The 15,510-nt window shown below is 39.1% G+C and overlaps 1 protein-coding gene across 1 annotated transcript in view; it reads left to right on the top strand.

The window, feature by feature from the left end:
• Positions 1-15,481, top strand: part of LOC132205916 (leucine-rich repeat neuronal protein 1-like) — a 37,148-nt gene extending 21,667 nt beyond the window's left edge. Inside the window, exon 2 of the mRNA XM_059635297.1 lies at positions 11,148-15,481. Coding sequence (XP_059491280.1) covers positions 11,156-13,135 — 1,980 coding nt within the window. The 5' untranslated portion in view covers positions 11,148-11,155 and the 3' untranslated portion in view covers positions 13,136-15,481. The remainder of the gene's footprint in view (positions 1-11,147) is intronic.
• The last annotated feature ends 29 nt before the right edge of the window (positions 15,482-15,510 follow it).

The following is a 15,510-nucleotide window of genomic DNA, read 5'->3' on the forward strand; positions in this document are numbered from 1 at the left end:
GCCGGCTCAAGAGTTTTTGATTAAACTAAGTGAGTGAGTTGGGTAAATTGGCCAAATTTATTTACGCCATATTCGCGGGCCAAAATGAAATTCGTTCCGCCAGCCGGGAATTTGCATTCAAATGCGCGCATTTTTCGCGCGCGCTGAAAAACTTTTTCCAGGCCCAACTGCTGTCGGAGCCAATTAATTAATTTCGAGCGGCGGCGCTCGCCTTTTTTTTGTTCAAAAGTAAAGAACATTTTTCTTACAGCCCTGTTGAGCCGCGGAGAAAAATTAATTAAGATCCGGCGCCTAATTGCTTTCTGACGGAATGAAATGAATGAAGCCTGGCGAAAATCCGTTGACGGTCATGAATAAATTACCGCCCGGCAGCTGAGAAAAAAATTTACAATAATGGCTATTCAGTGCCTCTAATGGAGTTGGAGAATGGATTAAAGAAGTTTAATAAGAAAAGAAATTTAAATTTCTTGTTTTTCGTGGAGTTAAAAATTTAGAATTCGACAAATTGAAACAATTTTGTAGAAATAGAATCATTAATCGCTACGGAAGGAATCAATCAAATTTATATTTAATTCTAGAAATAAAATTTGGTGTTGAAATATTAATAATTGTACCAGAATTCTTTTAATATTATTTTTGGCATTATTTAATATTTAAAACTTCACTAATTAATCAGTAAATTCAACTTTTCCTGAATTTTCCCACCCTTAACCCTGCGGATGTTTTAAATTTTGCACAACAAACAACTTGCTAGATCTGTCCATAATTTCATCGAAAACATTTACTTAAAAATGTCATAAATTATATTTCGTACTTTGTTTTTGTTGAACTATTTCCAAAATTTTTACTCTCGGATCAACTCTGTGAGACGGGAAATGCACATCCCTCTCTCTTTTCAAAGCGAAATCCCCTTTGTCCTTAGAGAGAGAGAGAGAGCTGGGCCATTTCCGCGTCACTCAACCTGACTCTTCTCTATTTCGAGCGCAGCTGCACGACGCGAAATAAAATTCCCATCTCTCTGCGCGAGCCTTGACGCATTCGCACCTCATTCCACCCACCATGAATAATGAAACCAAATCCGGGCAAAAACAACTGTTTGATATGGTGCCGGCTGGCTCACTTGGTGGTGCTTAGTGCGGCCTAATGGAGTGCGACTCGGGCCAAAGGTCAATATTTCTGGTCCCCGGAGACTCCGAGGCAGCGTTTGCTGCTTCCGGCTCCGTTTCCTGCCCAGGTACCCATATACGCGCGCCAGAGAATTGAGCACACAATAACCGGTGCATTATTCGCGGCACGTCGCCTTCCAGCTGCAAATCCCCCGAGGCCGCCTCTGCGGGGCAGATTTTCGCCTTATATTCGCACTCTTATTTCAATTGCAATGCACACTCACCGAACACGCTGCTGGGTCGCCGGAATTCGCCAGGAAAAAATATTCGACAAAATCAAATTTCCATCCCAATTAAAAATTCAAATTCACGACAAAAATTAATTGTTTGGAGAGAGGAAAGGGAGAAAGAGAAAGATAAAGAGGGGAGGGAGATAAAGGTGGTGAAGGATACAAAGAGAGATTGAAAGGGCAGAGATATCAAAATTCCTGTAGATTTTTGTTCTACTGCTTCTTTATGCTGCTAAATATTTTACCTAAAATTAATAGGAAATTACCAAAAATTATGTTTTAGTGTATTTTAGATAAATTTTTACTATTTTTTCCCGAATTATTGATGTATTTTTAATATGCAAATAAATTGTTTTCATTATAATTTTAATACTTTTAATATTTTGGAGCCATAAATTTATAATTGTCCCGCAAGTAAAAAGAAAAACGTTTTTTGTTGCTATATTTTTAAATTTTTCACTTCTAATAATAAAAAATAAATATATATTTATGTGCATTCAGGAAATTTTTGTAACTTTTTCATCTCATTTTTCCCCCTAAATATTTTCACAAGCAAAATTTTGAGTGGTGCTCGCTCGAAATTAAAAAAATGTATAATTTTTATTTATTTTTTTAACACGTTTCTGGGTGAAATTTCAAACAGACAGGAAAACTTTTCGGACAAAAGGCGGATCGCTGTTGTATTCCCCGCAGCGCAAAAACCATCCAACGTGATCTGTTGCGCGACTTTTGACTTTCGGTGGGTCGACGGGCTACTGGTGGGCGAACGCACGTCACGAGCAGGCCTTCGTTGCAAACTTGCAGATCGGCTGGACTTGATTCGTGGTGGATTTGCGCGGCGAGAATAACAGACGGGTGTCAGGGCGAGCCGGATTAAGCAGCCGCTGGTCATTAGAACCAACCAACCTCGGCGCAAATAAGACCAAAGTTTGTTTTGGACAGAAAAGATTTTGAAAATGAAAAATTATTTTTCTTCCTCCTGTACATACATCGTTAGGAAAATAAATGTTTGTCTTCAACTTTTCATGGAATTATATCATTTGGAAAGAAAGTATTATTTATTTTCATCAGTTAAAAGGAAAATAAATGATAACTTCAAAGGGATCGTTTGCTGTCTGCTCAAATTTATCAGAAATCCGATATGCCAATTAGCAAATGTCACGGAAATTTGTAGCTCGTAAGCGGGGGAGCTTTTACGCTGACACTAATTAGGCCTGAAAGTGTATATAACACACCAATCAGTCCAAAGTCAATAGGGGACATTATTTTCTGTGAAACAAATGAGGAGTTTCCGAGAGAGAGGCAAAATGTGCAAAATCAACAGCAGCGCTCCGCCTTTTTGAACAAACGTCCACGATTCGTTGAGCACGACTCCATGGTCTGTTTACTTTTCATCAAAAGCTGCGGAACCATTGCAAGGTTCGAGTGTGCTTCAACTGCAAGACTAGTCTAGTGTACGGTACCGTTTTATAGAATATTTTTGTCATGCCTCAAACAGCGGTCTGAATTTTTGTAAAACGTGCAAATTTTGGAATTGAAATACACGAAATAATAAAAAAAAAATATCCTTTTTTTTATATGAGGTAAAATTAATTTTTAGCATTAAAATCAAATTGTTAAATGATAAAATATAAAAAATCACAAAACCTGTGGTACTTAGTATTTCAATCGAAGAAAAAAATTTCTTAAAAATTCCAAGTTTTTTTCTTCTTTTTTTCAGGAAACTTTTCCTGGAAGTAATTTTTTTATTATTTACAATATAAGGTCAGGATTAATAGCTTTCTGGTACACAAGACTGACTGTCAGACAGCGAAAAACATACAACTTTTTCCGACAATGATGGATCACACGCTGGCTGGATATTTTTTTCAGACAAAATTTCCGGCGCCCCTAATTGCTGGCCAAACACGCCGTTTCGCAGCCAATGAGTCAGCGAGTCGGAAAATTTCCATCTCGTTCCTGAAATTGCCGTCGAACGGATCAAGAGGCTTTTGGCGCGCCGGATTAAGGAAAGAGTCCTCGAAAAAGTGGCGGTTGAAACCCTAAAATTGAGGTGGCTCTTCACTTGGCGCTCAGACAAAGGCAAAGAACTGGCGCTGATCGCCCCGCTCGAGAGCCGGATTAGGCTCGTGAGAAGATTTGAGGAGAGCGCTTTGAATCGGTGCCGGATTGTTTCATTGAAATTGCCTTCAATGGGGGCGCCATCAAACCAAGCTCGGCGGCGCCAGCAAATCCATCATCATCGCACGCCGAGGGTGTGTTGTGTGTTTTGTTCGGCAAGTTTTTAACAAGGATGAGAGAGCAAAAGTTTCAGTGGTGAAGGGGCTTTTTGTTTTAGTATCCAATATACATCACTATAGAGAATAATTTACGCAGGAAAATGGAAATTTTGTTCAATTTAATTTAACAACCAGTATAAATTTCGAGAATTTAAAATTCAAATAAGTGAATCATGAACCCAATGAACGCCATTAAATGTATTAAGTTCAAATTTTAATTATTTGTGCTCTTATTTCAAACTTCACAAACTATCATTACAAATGTCAAATGTTTCTTTGCAAAATATTCCAAATAAAAAGATGCTTTTGTATTTCTGTTAAAAATTACCATGTTCAGTCGTGCATTATTTGCAAGTATTGAACCAAAAATGAAAAAAATCGGTTCGCTCTTTAATTTAATATTTAATTTTAACGAATTTTAAATTAATTTGCAACTCAATAATTATAATTTCTGGTTTTCTTAAAAAAATTGATTTTTGACAGCAATCCAGCTTGTGAAAGTTTTTTGAAAATGGATTGTGTATGAAACTGACTTGAAACAGACAGAGCGGAATTGAGCGCGGCTGCTTCCGTTCGACGTGCATTACCGCCCGAGGCAAATCATTTCCGCGAGAGGACTTCCATCTATACCATGCGGCTCCATGAATTAATCCGCAAGTCGACGAGCCAACAATAAAATTTGCACAAACTTTTCCCGGAAAATGAAACCTTGGCTGTGTTTCCATAGGGAGAACATGATATTTTATACTTGGTTGGAAAATTGCACGTGTGTTTAACCATTCCGTGTGTTTGATGTACGAGAAACACATTATTCTGCTCGCTGAACTCTGGCGTACAAAGGCGAAAGAAGAAGGGCTGACTTTGCAAAAAAAAGTATATAAAGCACGAGGTGCCGAGCGAGGAAAAGAACAAAAGACGGAAAGTGGGTCGTAATTCGGTCTAAAGTCGGTTATCAGGACGGTTTGCATGTGTTTGCTCTGCGACGACGGAGAGACGCCTGCGGCAGATAAGCCTGCGCTGCTGCCCTGATTTGGCGCAATGAGAGAGCGAGTCCGCGCTCCGCCTTTTATCTCTCCGGAGACAGATAAGGAGCAGGGTCTTTCTCTCGCAGCGATGCCGTTATTAAACGGAAAATTTGCATAAAACGGGACGAACGTCTCCGCCGAAAGATAACAAACCGGCGCGCTTTTTACGCTCGTTTGATGGCGCCCCTCTCGCTCTCTCTTTCGCGCCTCTTTGCCGCGTAATTTTCCGGCCGAAAGGGCAGATAAAGCGGATCAAAGGGGGACAGGTGGGAAATTTATACGCGCAGATTTGATGACCCGAATCTACGGGTTGCGGATTTTCCATCTCGCGTGTTCACATCGTTCCGACCGAGTTGCGGAAACACCGCGCTTTTTCTTTTGTGTTAAACACGGCGTGCGTCCCGCCTTTGTTTCGGCAGGTCTTTTGTTGTTGCGCGAGCTTGAACTTTCTTTTTCTCGCCGAAAAATGTGGTTTTAATGAGAAATTCTCAAGGGACATAATTGTCGTGCAGACGAAAAAAGGAGCGGAATTTTTAAGCAACATTTTTAACTTTGATTAAGGTGCAAGCTGGATTTTATATTTATGAATCAACCTGGGAATTGATGAATTAATTTGAAAGGGACGGAAAAAATTCTTGGCTCTCTATATTTTAATAATTTAATAATCAGGAAATTTTAGTTTTTTCTTTCTGTGATTGAAATGTAAAAATTAAACATTTTACTTTTTTTTCCACATTGGTCACTTTAACACTTATTAATTTTTTCTATTCAAATTAAGCTGAACTGTTGATAATTGTTAACACAAACGCTTGTTCTCCTTAGTTTACTTCATAATTATTTTTTCTAATTCTTATTGTAACCTAGACTGTTCTATTGAATGAAAATGTTTAAAGAGATCGATTTTCAATTCATATTTCACTGGTCTCTCAAAAATTAAAATATAAATGACACATTAACTTTCAAATTATCTCTAATATATCAAAACAAATTTGAAATTTTTTCCCATAGTTAGGCTGCAGTGCGGCGAGTAATCGGATATGTATTTAGTCGGTTATGAGTTTCAGCGAGTTGTTCACTAGCACTGTGTGCCTATTTTTCTCCCAGCCAATTTTTTACAATTGATTGTTCTGGCTTGTTTGGAGAAAAATAAATTAATTGAATCTCTTAAGTCTAGAAAATATCACTGATTTATTTAGCCTGTTTGTCTGTGAATAATTCTTCAAGTCGCTGTGCAAATTTAAGATACCGCAAAATCAACACAATCGTGTTTGAGTTTCCGAGACGGATTGAACGCGATGAGGAAATATATCAAAGCCTAATTCTTGGAAGCTTAATCATGCATTTCATTGGCACCATTCAAAGTCGCAATCGAATTAGCGCAGCGAAAGGAGCGAGCCTCTTTCCACCCCATTGGAATTGCAAATTTTTCCATTGAAAAAACGAGCGGAGACGCAGAGAATCATCAGCCGACCAATCAGGCAGAAAATTCTTTGTAGCAGCTGATGGAGGAAAGAGCCAGGGGGAGAAGGATTCCTTATTGTTGCCATCAGAAACTCGTTAATGCCCCTTCTTTCTTTGTGCCCGGAAGAAAGTCCGCAGTCAGTGTGACATGCATGCAGACAATTTGCTTGTTTAATTCAGAGCGAACTTTTCCGCAAAAGTTTTCCTTTCCCGAGCTCTATTTTTTATTACGAATTAGCCGCGGCCATTGTGGCATTTCGGCTCTCTCAACTTTAATCGTCGTCGCGCAGCCCCGAAAGTAGTTGTGACTCTTTTAAAAGTTTCATCTCTCTTCTTTTTCGTCCACAAAGTAGAAAAACGCACACGCACTCTCAGGGAACCTGCTATAAACGATCGATGGCTGGCTCTCTCTGTCAAAACTGGCGTACATGATTAAAAATTCCTCTCGTCAGCAGAATGAACATGGTAATTCAATATTACACGCGCCATCCGCTTCGCAGGGCCTAATTAAGAACCAATTTCCAACCTCACTGGCGGAGAGAGTCGACGACAGACTTTATGGCTTGCTGCGTTCAAAGCACGCCGATTGATCTTTCTACCTTCTTGTGCGCTTGAAAATCATCGTCTCGAGATTGGCAATTTATCAATAACTTGCGCATTTCATTTCGATAATGATAAATTTTAATCTAAATGAAAAAAACAAAAACAGTGAAAATATTATAATACGTATTTTTATTTTAAATTCATGTAACAAGTATTATTTTTTATCAATTTGCAATATAAATAATCAGAAAATAATTTCAAATTAATTTTAAAAAAACAAAACTAAAAATTAAATATGAACTTTCAACGCAACAATTGAATGTAAACATTGTATTGTAATTTATTGTTGTTTGTTTGTCCACATTGTTACAAACAAATAAACAGTAATGATAATTTTTATTATATCAAAAAAATGGAAGAAGTTAAAAATAATACTACTTTAATTTTAAAATTTTTCACTAGATTTTAAAATTCTGGCAAACTTTTTTCTCAGCCTTTCAATTCTGCAGGAAATTAAAGCACCAAAGTGCTTTCTCTCCATAAGTATAGGGAATTACAACTTTGAACTCTCATTTTCATAAAGATTCATATTTCCACTGGAAAAGTTTTTCGGAACATTAATTTTTAAAGCCAAGAAGGAGAATTTCTTTTCATCACCATAAAAACGGGCTGCACTGCCGAAGGAGATCTCGTTATTGTAATTTTGCCCATTTGGTGCCGCTGCAAATAAATATCATCGCCGTTATATCTGCGCTCGCATTCCACCCTGATGCGCGCCGCACACGTTTGCAGGCAGACCTGCGGTTCACCGCGCAATAAATATAAAAGCGTCGCTGGGCAAACTACTGCGTTTCTTTGCGTCGCACACGGCCCTTCTCTGGCGTGTTTTTATATTAAAGTGCCCAAATGAATTGGGACGACGGGCAGCCACGCGCGCTTCATTATAGGCGCCGCCGCACCACCCCAGCTTTTTGGCTTTTCGGGGCAAATGAGAACGCAAAATTAACGCCCTGCAGAGCGGGCGGGCGGGCGAGCAAGCGAAAACGCGCAGGGGAAAAAGGTCAAGGATCCCGAGAGTCTCGTTACTGTGGAGGACTACTCTGGTGCCCGCGACCACTGCCAAATCGATATACCATTGCGAAATTCTCGCTCTCACACTAACATTGAAACCACACCTAGACTGCGCCTTATTTGTTGCCAAAAAACGTAAAAATTTAATAATTATTTAAAAAGTTTCAAATTTATTAGAAATTTTGTCAATTGTTTAATCAATTCTGAAAGTTTTATTTTTAAATTTTTTTAACATTTATATTTGCTGACAATTGTTGCGATATTTTTCTTGTTTAAAATAATTAAACTCCTTTGAATGTTTAAATTTTTTATATTTAATATTTTATAATATTCATGATATATCTTTTTAATAAAATTAAATAATTTTTTGCATGGCATCAATTGATTTTCTAAACGAATTAACAACTAAAAATATCCGAATTTTACATAATTTTTTCCAAACTATAATCTTTTCACTTCTCATAAAAATAACAAACGGTTATGAAATTAAAAAGAGGTTTCGGATAAAGTAAAATCTTTTTTGACTGTTTTCCGTTGTTTTATGGAGTCAAAATTGTTCCTTTTCAAGGGTAAAATAGATCGAGCAAGCCCTCTTTCGACTCGCTTGAAGAAGATTGTGCAAATTGGAGCAAAATTTGGTCCGCCAATTTTTTAGCCCTTTCTGAAAAATCTTCAATTTTGCTCATGTTTATTCAGACTTCCACTCTGTTAAAAATTTATGCAATGAAAACAATGCATATAATATCAGCCACACAGACATGATTTATTTTGTGAAGCACTTGAAAAAGTAGAAAAACCGCAATGGAATATTTAACTTTACATGCCTTTGCTTTGTTTCAATGTATTTCTATGTATTTTATGTTTGATAAAAAGCATTTTTAATCTTTAACAATTTTTTCCCTGATTATTGAAATCCAGAAACCAGAGAGGCACTCTCTAGGTATAAAAATGTACAAACTGTTATTCCCCAGCCAAGTTGATGAATAATTCAAATATGTTATTGTTTACGGCCACAGCCTCCTAAAAACGACCTTACGTGTTTGTGCAAATCGCCTCTTTTGGGACCCGAAATCACGTCCGTTCTATATTCCACCAATATTTTATTCAAACGTCCTCTATCTCAGAAACGAGTATTGGGAAAAAAACAAATGATGCAATAAATAATTCTGCAAAGTCTCGTGAGACTTGCTGTTGCGAAGAGAGAAATGTGCCGCACGACAAATGTTTTTGTTGGCGTTAAGCGTCGGAAGCATCTTTTTCATAACGCCAGATGAAAAATTGATCCTGTGTCCGAGCTGGAGACTAGATTCGGCCAAGAAGCAGACGCGATTGATCGCACCAACAGGGCTAACAACACAAAAAAACGTAGCGAAAAACAAACACAAAAGTACGATAGAGGAGAGAGGGAGAGATTTTATTGCTCTCTTTTTCGCTCGCCCTGCCCGGCAATGGAAATAAATCACGCCGCCCGTCGGACGGGTTAAATATTTATCGCAGATTTCGGGACACGACTTTTCACTCTTTCAATGAAAATCCACTCACAAAGGGATCAAATTACGCACTGATCAGAGCCTACTTTGCAGCTCTAAATCATCCGGTTCGCGCCTTTCCTCCTCTCCCCAACGGTTGCCGCCGGATATATAAATTTCCAACCAAAATTATTTTGCAAAAGCAACTGCGCGTGAAAAGAGATGAGGAGAGGAACTTGTGCATCGTAACTCTCCACACACAAAAACGCAATTTTTCATTTTCATCCGTGGCTGCTCATTTTTTATATTACGAGAAAAAAATCGTCTCTGCCAAAAGCTCTTGGGTTTAATTTTCCTTTCCAAAAAGGACGAATAAAATTGTTTATCGGAGCAACTCCTTTTTCTTTGGGGGGAGAAAAAGTTTTTTTTTCTTGGCGAGACACTCTCGCCGAAGTTTGTTCGTATCAGTGCAGGGAGTCAAAAGTTCCGGCGTTGTTTGATGAAACTGGTGCGGTGGAGAGCGCGATAGCAAACAAGAAACAAGTAGTCAAACTTGTGAGATGCGAAAGTGATTGGGCCTTTTTGCGCGCCAGAGAAACCCATAATCAATGAAAGGAATATTGCATTAGCACCGAATCAGCGCCGAACGCGTGCTCGCGATCTCGGGGAAGAAAAAGCAGCGCCCGAAATTGCTTTTCCAGGGCACAAAGGGTTGAATATAATAATGGACTCTGGCGAATAAGGAGCAAGATCGTAAAAAGGCCTGAATAAGTTGAGCCGGAGGCGAACGTGTACCTTTTCACTCGCCAGAAAAGATTAATGTCGTTCGCGCCGTACCATTAAATTTGCCCTTTTAAGCGTTTCATTAAAATTTTTTGCAATACCTTGCGCTTCTAAAGGGGGGTGGAAAGAGCCAAGGAATTTTCTTTGGAGCGAATTTCCAGAGGTAATTTAGCTCCTCTATGTATCAAGATTTTAAGAAGAAAGAAGTGAAATTAAAAGAAAATTAAATTACCTTAAAATTTGAAAATTTTGCTATTTCAATTAGGCATGGAAATAATTTATGATTTTTTTGCATTCTATTTGATTTTGACTTTCTTGATGACAATTTCTTAGACTTTTCCGCTCCCTGCTCTGCTCTCACTCTTTGAATAGACTTTTCACTCCATTCTTGCTCCGCTCACCAACTTTTTAAAATTCTTCCGCTCTTTAAATTATTTGCTCTCGCTCTTCTGCTCTTTTTGTATAATTTATCATTATATATTTTTTATATACTCTGTAAACTTCTTATACTGAATTTGATGTAACAAAATGATGATTTTTTTAAATTTATTTTAATGATGCTGCGATCAAGAATGAGACTACATTTATAGATTTAAAAATTAAATTATCAATAAACACTATATCAATTTAAAAATTAAAAATGCAGACTATATGTTTTAAACATTTAAATTTTACACTTTTTAAAATAAATTAAAAATTATTAATTTCAGATCAATATTCCTTTATTAGTTTTATTTAAAAATTTTTTTAAATCTCATTAATACTTTTTTATTTATATATTTATGCATGCAATTTGGTTATTTGGTTTATTCCAAAACTTTGATTTAAAACTTTAATATTTTATCGGGTCTGTTCACAAAGTGCCACTGAATTTAAAGAAAAAGAATAATTATTATTTTATTGATACTTGAATAAAAGCAATTGAATTTCTGGGGTGGATACACACACAAAAATTTATTATTCCAAATAATCTACTATTTAAAATTAAATTGGAAAAAATAAAATAATCTCACCCTTTAAAACATTGTTCCTCTCTAATTTTAAGAGAAGTCTGGTATATTTAAATAAATTTCATTTTTTCCTCTGCTTGCGATTAATATTTTCCATTTTTCTGTTTCAGATGATGTAATGTGGGCGAGCGTGCTGGTGTGGTTGGCGGCGGTGGTGGCCGGGGGCACCGCTCAGTGCCCGCTGCACTGCCGCTGTGACGTGCTGACCTCGGTGTTCTCGTCTGCGCGCCTGGTGACCGCCGACTGCTCGTACCAGAACCTGGATGATGTGCCCGCCGACCAGATTCCAGTTGAAACGGAGGCGCTTTCCCTCAAAGGCAACTCACTAAAAGAACTGACGGCCGCTCCACCCCTCAGTTCTCGACTCAAAGAACTGGATGTCTCCAGCAATCGGATCAAGGCCGTCGGCAGGGGAGTTTTCGGCACCAACAGCTCCCTGATCTACCTGAATCTGGCCAAGAACGAATTATCCACAATTTTCAGTGACACTTTCTCCGGCTTGGAAAAACTAGAGAATTTGGTGTTGAGTGACAACCGTATAAATTACATCGAGGACGGCGCTTTTGTCATGTTAAACAATTTAAAGGGGTTGAACTTGGACTCGAACATGATTGGTTCGTTGTACGAGGAGTGGTTTTTGGGTCTTCGGAATTTGGTCAATCTCAGTCTTGCGCATAATATTATCCACCATGTGAATAGAAACGTTTTTCGCGCCACCGACCGTTTGCAGAGGTTGGTGCTCAGCGGCAACCGCATCAACGGCATTGAACCGCAGGGTTTTGCCGGTTTATCCCTTCTGCACACTCTCCTTTTGGATAACAACCTACTGGCCGTGATTCCTAACGCTGCCCTTCAGACCCTGGGCAATCTCAGGTTGCTTAAGGTAGATATGAATCCAGTCAGCAAACTGCAGGCCTACTCATTCAGTGAGTTGAGCGTGCAGGAGATTTCAGCGTCAAAAATGAGTGACCTGAGAATAGTTGATGGCTTCTCTTTCCACAACTTGTACAACCTGACCATCATGTCTATGGAAGACAACGACAAACTGGACTTCATTGACCCCGAGGCCTTCGCCAACACCACCAAAATGGCCGTGCTCAGGTTGAACAACAACAACCTGAGAGGTCTGAGTCGCCAGCTGGTCACCACCTCATCCGCCCTGACCAAAATCTCCCTCCTGAACAACCCCCTCTTGTGCGACTGCAACTTCTTCTGGATCAAGCAGAATCGCGCCAAATTCGAATCCCCACAAAACCTGACCTGCGCCCCTGCCAGGGTGTTGCCCATCGAGTGCGGGCCCCAGATAGTTCACATCAGTGGCACCAACGTGAGCAGGAAACTGGGCGACCCTTTGACCCTGGAGTGTCGTGCTATGGGTGTGCCGATTCCCAGGCTGCACTGGATCTTACCTGACGGCTCGGTACTCAACGCCACCTCAAACTCGGTTCGCCTCAGGTTGCGAAACCCTGGCACCCTGATCTTCTACCACCTGAAAGCAACCGACAGCGGCGTCTACACCTGCGTCGCCGAAAACAAAATGGCAACAGCCCGGACAAACATGACCCTGATGGTCAGTGGCATTGACATCAACCTTTTCCCAACCGGAATCTCAGCAAATTTCGTCACCCTGGTGTGGAACGGGACGGCCAGGAACTCATTCCCGACCTACCAGATTTTATACCGGAGACAAAACGAGGCTGAGAACTGGTCGAGCGTGGCCGTCAGTTCCTTCGTCAGGTCGTACACCATCAGCCAACTGGCGCCGGACACAACCTACCGCTTCTGCATCACCTTTGAGGATAAGCAATCGGGCTTCTACGTCAACATTTCGTGCACCCTGGCCAAGACGCAGCACGCCACCTTCATGCTGCAGGGCATCCAGAACAACAAACACTCCGTCAATCTGCTCTTCTCAATCGTCCTGTCTTTCTTCATCCTGGCACTGATTGGCCTGCTGGTCTACAAACGGCGCACAATTCAGCACCGTCTGCTGTACGAGACGCCGAACGAGGAGAAAAGTTCCACGCCAATCGCCTCCACCTCCAACATTCCCATGGACAATCTCTACAGCCCGCTGATCTCAAACTCGGCTTCGTGACAATCAGCCGGCTCGTCTAGTCGCCACTAGGACGAAACTTGTGCCAAATTTTGAATTTATATATATTCATAAATGTGCGGAAGAAAGAATAAAAAATATAAATGGGTATGCTCGAGAGAGGAACGAAAAGACGCCAAATTTTTTACAACTTGCCCCGGTCCTTGGAGCAAAAAATAAAAATGCAAATCTCTGAAGTTGGAGTCTGATCAATATTCCGCCACTTATCCTTATTTAAGTAAAAAAGTGAGATTTTTTTATTAAATAATGTCTTCAAAACTAAATTTTTTATAAGTATCAATCATCCTTTTTTATGATACTTTTTCATAAGTATCTGCTTCAGAAAAAAAATCAAATTGCTTTTTCTTCTTGCGCGATTTCTCGCGATTAATAATGTGAATAAAAAAATTATTCAAATCCACTCTCGTCGATATTCCGCCGCGACTTTTTCCTCCTTAATGGAAGGCGTAATTAGTCGCATTTGTGCGGTCCCCCGTGAAAAATCCTTTTATATTGATCACGACCGCCGCCCTGCTTTTTCGAACTCATAATTCACTCTGATAAAAGGCCTCTGAGTGCAAACGGTCCCCTCTCTTTCTGCAGAGAGCGCGGCATATGGAGCTTATTATCAGTAAGAAAAAGAGAGAGCCCATAAAACACGGCCCTTAATAAAATTTCCACACGAGAGCAGACCCTTGACTCTACTCGGCAATTGATCTTTTTATGTATTTCTCTATGGCGTGTGTGTTTTCTCTGCTCGGCTTGATTGTGATCCCCCAATTTATTTCCATTTTCCGCAGCGTCTTTGGTTACCCCTTACGAGAGACAAAACTGGCGTCTCTTCCTCCTTCGTTGCAAAAAGAATAAAAGAGACTCGGTGTTCTCTCTGCGCAACCCTGTGTTATTATTCTATGTGTATGTTTATATTTCGGCTCAATCAAGCAAAGGACAGGACACTGATGATAATTGTTTGATGAGCTCCGGATATCCTGCCAAAATGTCAAGTCGTCCATTTTCTAGTGAATAAGCAAGTGAATTAACTCTGAATGTTGTTAAAATCTAAACCAATGTTCTAAGCCAATTAACGATCTGAAGATTAACTAGGACACCTTAATCTTGTTGATATCTTAATAAACACCAACTGACATGATAAATTTAACTCACGGCAAAATATGGGCAACCTGAAATGCACTGGAAAGAATAAGAGAGACTGATTTATTGTAAAAACATATAAGGGCTTTAATTTTATTTTTTAATTAAAAGGAAAACACAAATTTTTGTTAAAATTTAGAAATTTAATGAGGGCTTTTTTTAAATCTGTATCTTCCTTGTTGTTTTAATTTACCCTCGGATATTGGAAAGCCCTTTTAATAAAAAACAGCGTTATTATTCACCAAAGCACTTGGCCAGAATCGTGATTGGAATCACCACCGAGCTAATTAGTTATTCCATTATTGCTGGCAAACACCGACCTCCCAGCCCTAAAACCCGGATCGCGGATGCTTTAGTGAATTTCATGATCCGCAATCGTCCACTAATCAAAAATTCAATCTTCCCTCCACGATCAGCGATGCATTTCAGGCTGCCTCTCGAGTCGCCTTCTGAAAAAATTAAAAATAAATAAAACGAATTATTTGTATATGTACGCGTGCACTGCTGCTTTAATCCAAGGTAAAAAAACGTAATTGTTCTTCTAAACAAAACTCTTTTGGAATATGCTGATAAAATTCACTATTTTCTAACCTTAAAATTGCTAATTGTTGGCTCGGATAAAGTAGGCGAGCTCTGCTCAATCATTAAAAAATTTAAGGGCAGAAGCGATATGCCATTAATATACCTTTCAAAATCTGTATAATAAAAAAAAACTCTTTTCGCAGATACAGAGAGAAAAATTTTTTAAACTATTAAAAATTGATTGAATTTGTTTTTTTCCAATAAATTGAATTAAGCTTATTTTGCTCCAATGAAAAAGAAATACTAGAATTGAAAAACTTTGTATGTAGAATTGATTTTTTTTTTAATCAATAAAATTCTGCTCAATTCTTTTTATTCGCCTATTAGTTTCAAGTGCGTCACCTACGTTACCCGAGCGGACTGCTAATCAACCGTAATTAATAAGTGAAAAGAGAATTATTGTTTTGCGAACAAAAAAAGATACGCTCGATTAAATAAACGCCATTGTAGCTCGCGGACAAAAGAATAACAAACACGTACACGCAGTCATGCCGGTGCAGTCCTTTGATGATATACAAAACGCGACACGTGGAGGAAAACGGCATGTTTTGTGTCCGTGTTCGGAGCGACAAATGCTGCTGATAATGAATAATTCGCTTGAATAAAACAGTGGAAATTCACCATGCACCCCGAGTGTTTCAATT

Source organism: Neocloeon triangulifer, unplaced genomic scaffold, assembly GCF_031216515.1.
Source record: "Neocloeon triangulifer isolate White Clay Creek 2 clone unplaced genomic scaffold, ASM3121651v1 ptg000003l, whole genome shotgun sequence".
Lineage (NCBI taxonomy): Eukaryota > Metazoa > Arthropoda > Insecta > Ephemeroptera > Baetidae > Neocloeon > Neocloeon triangulifer.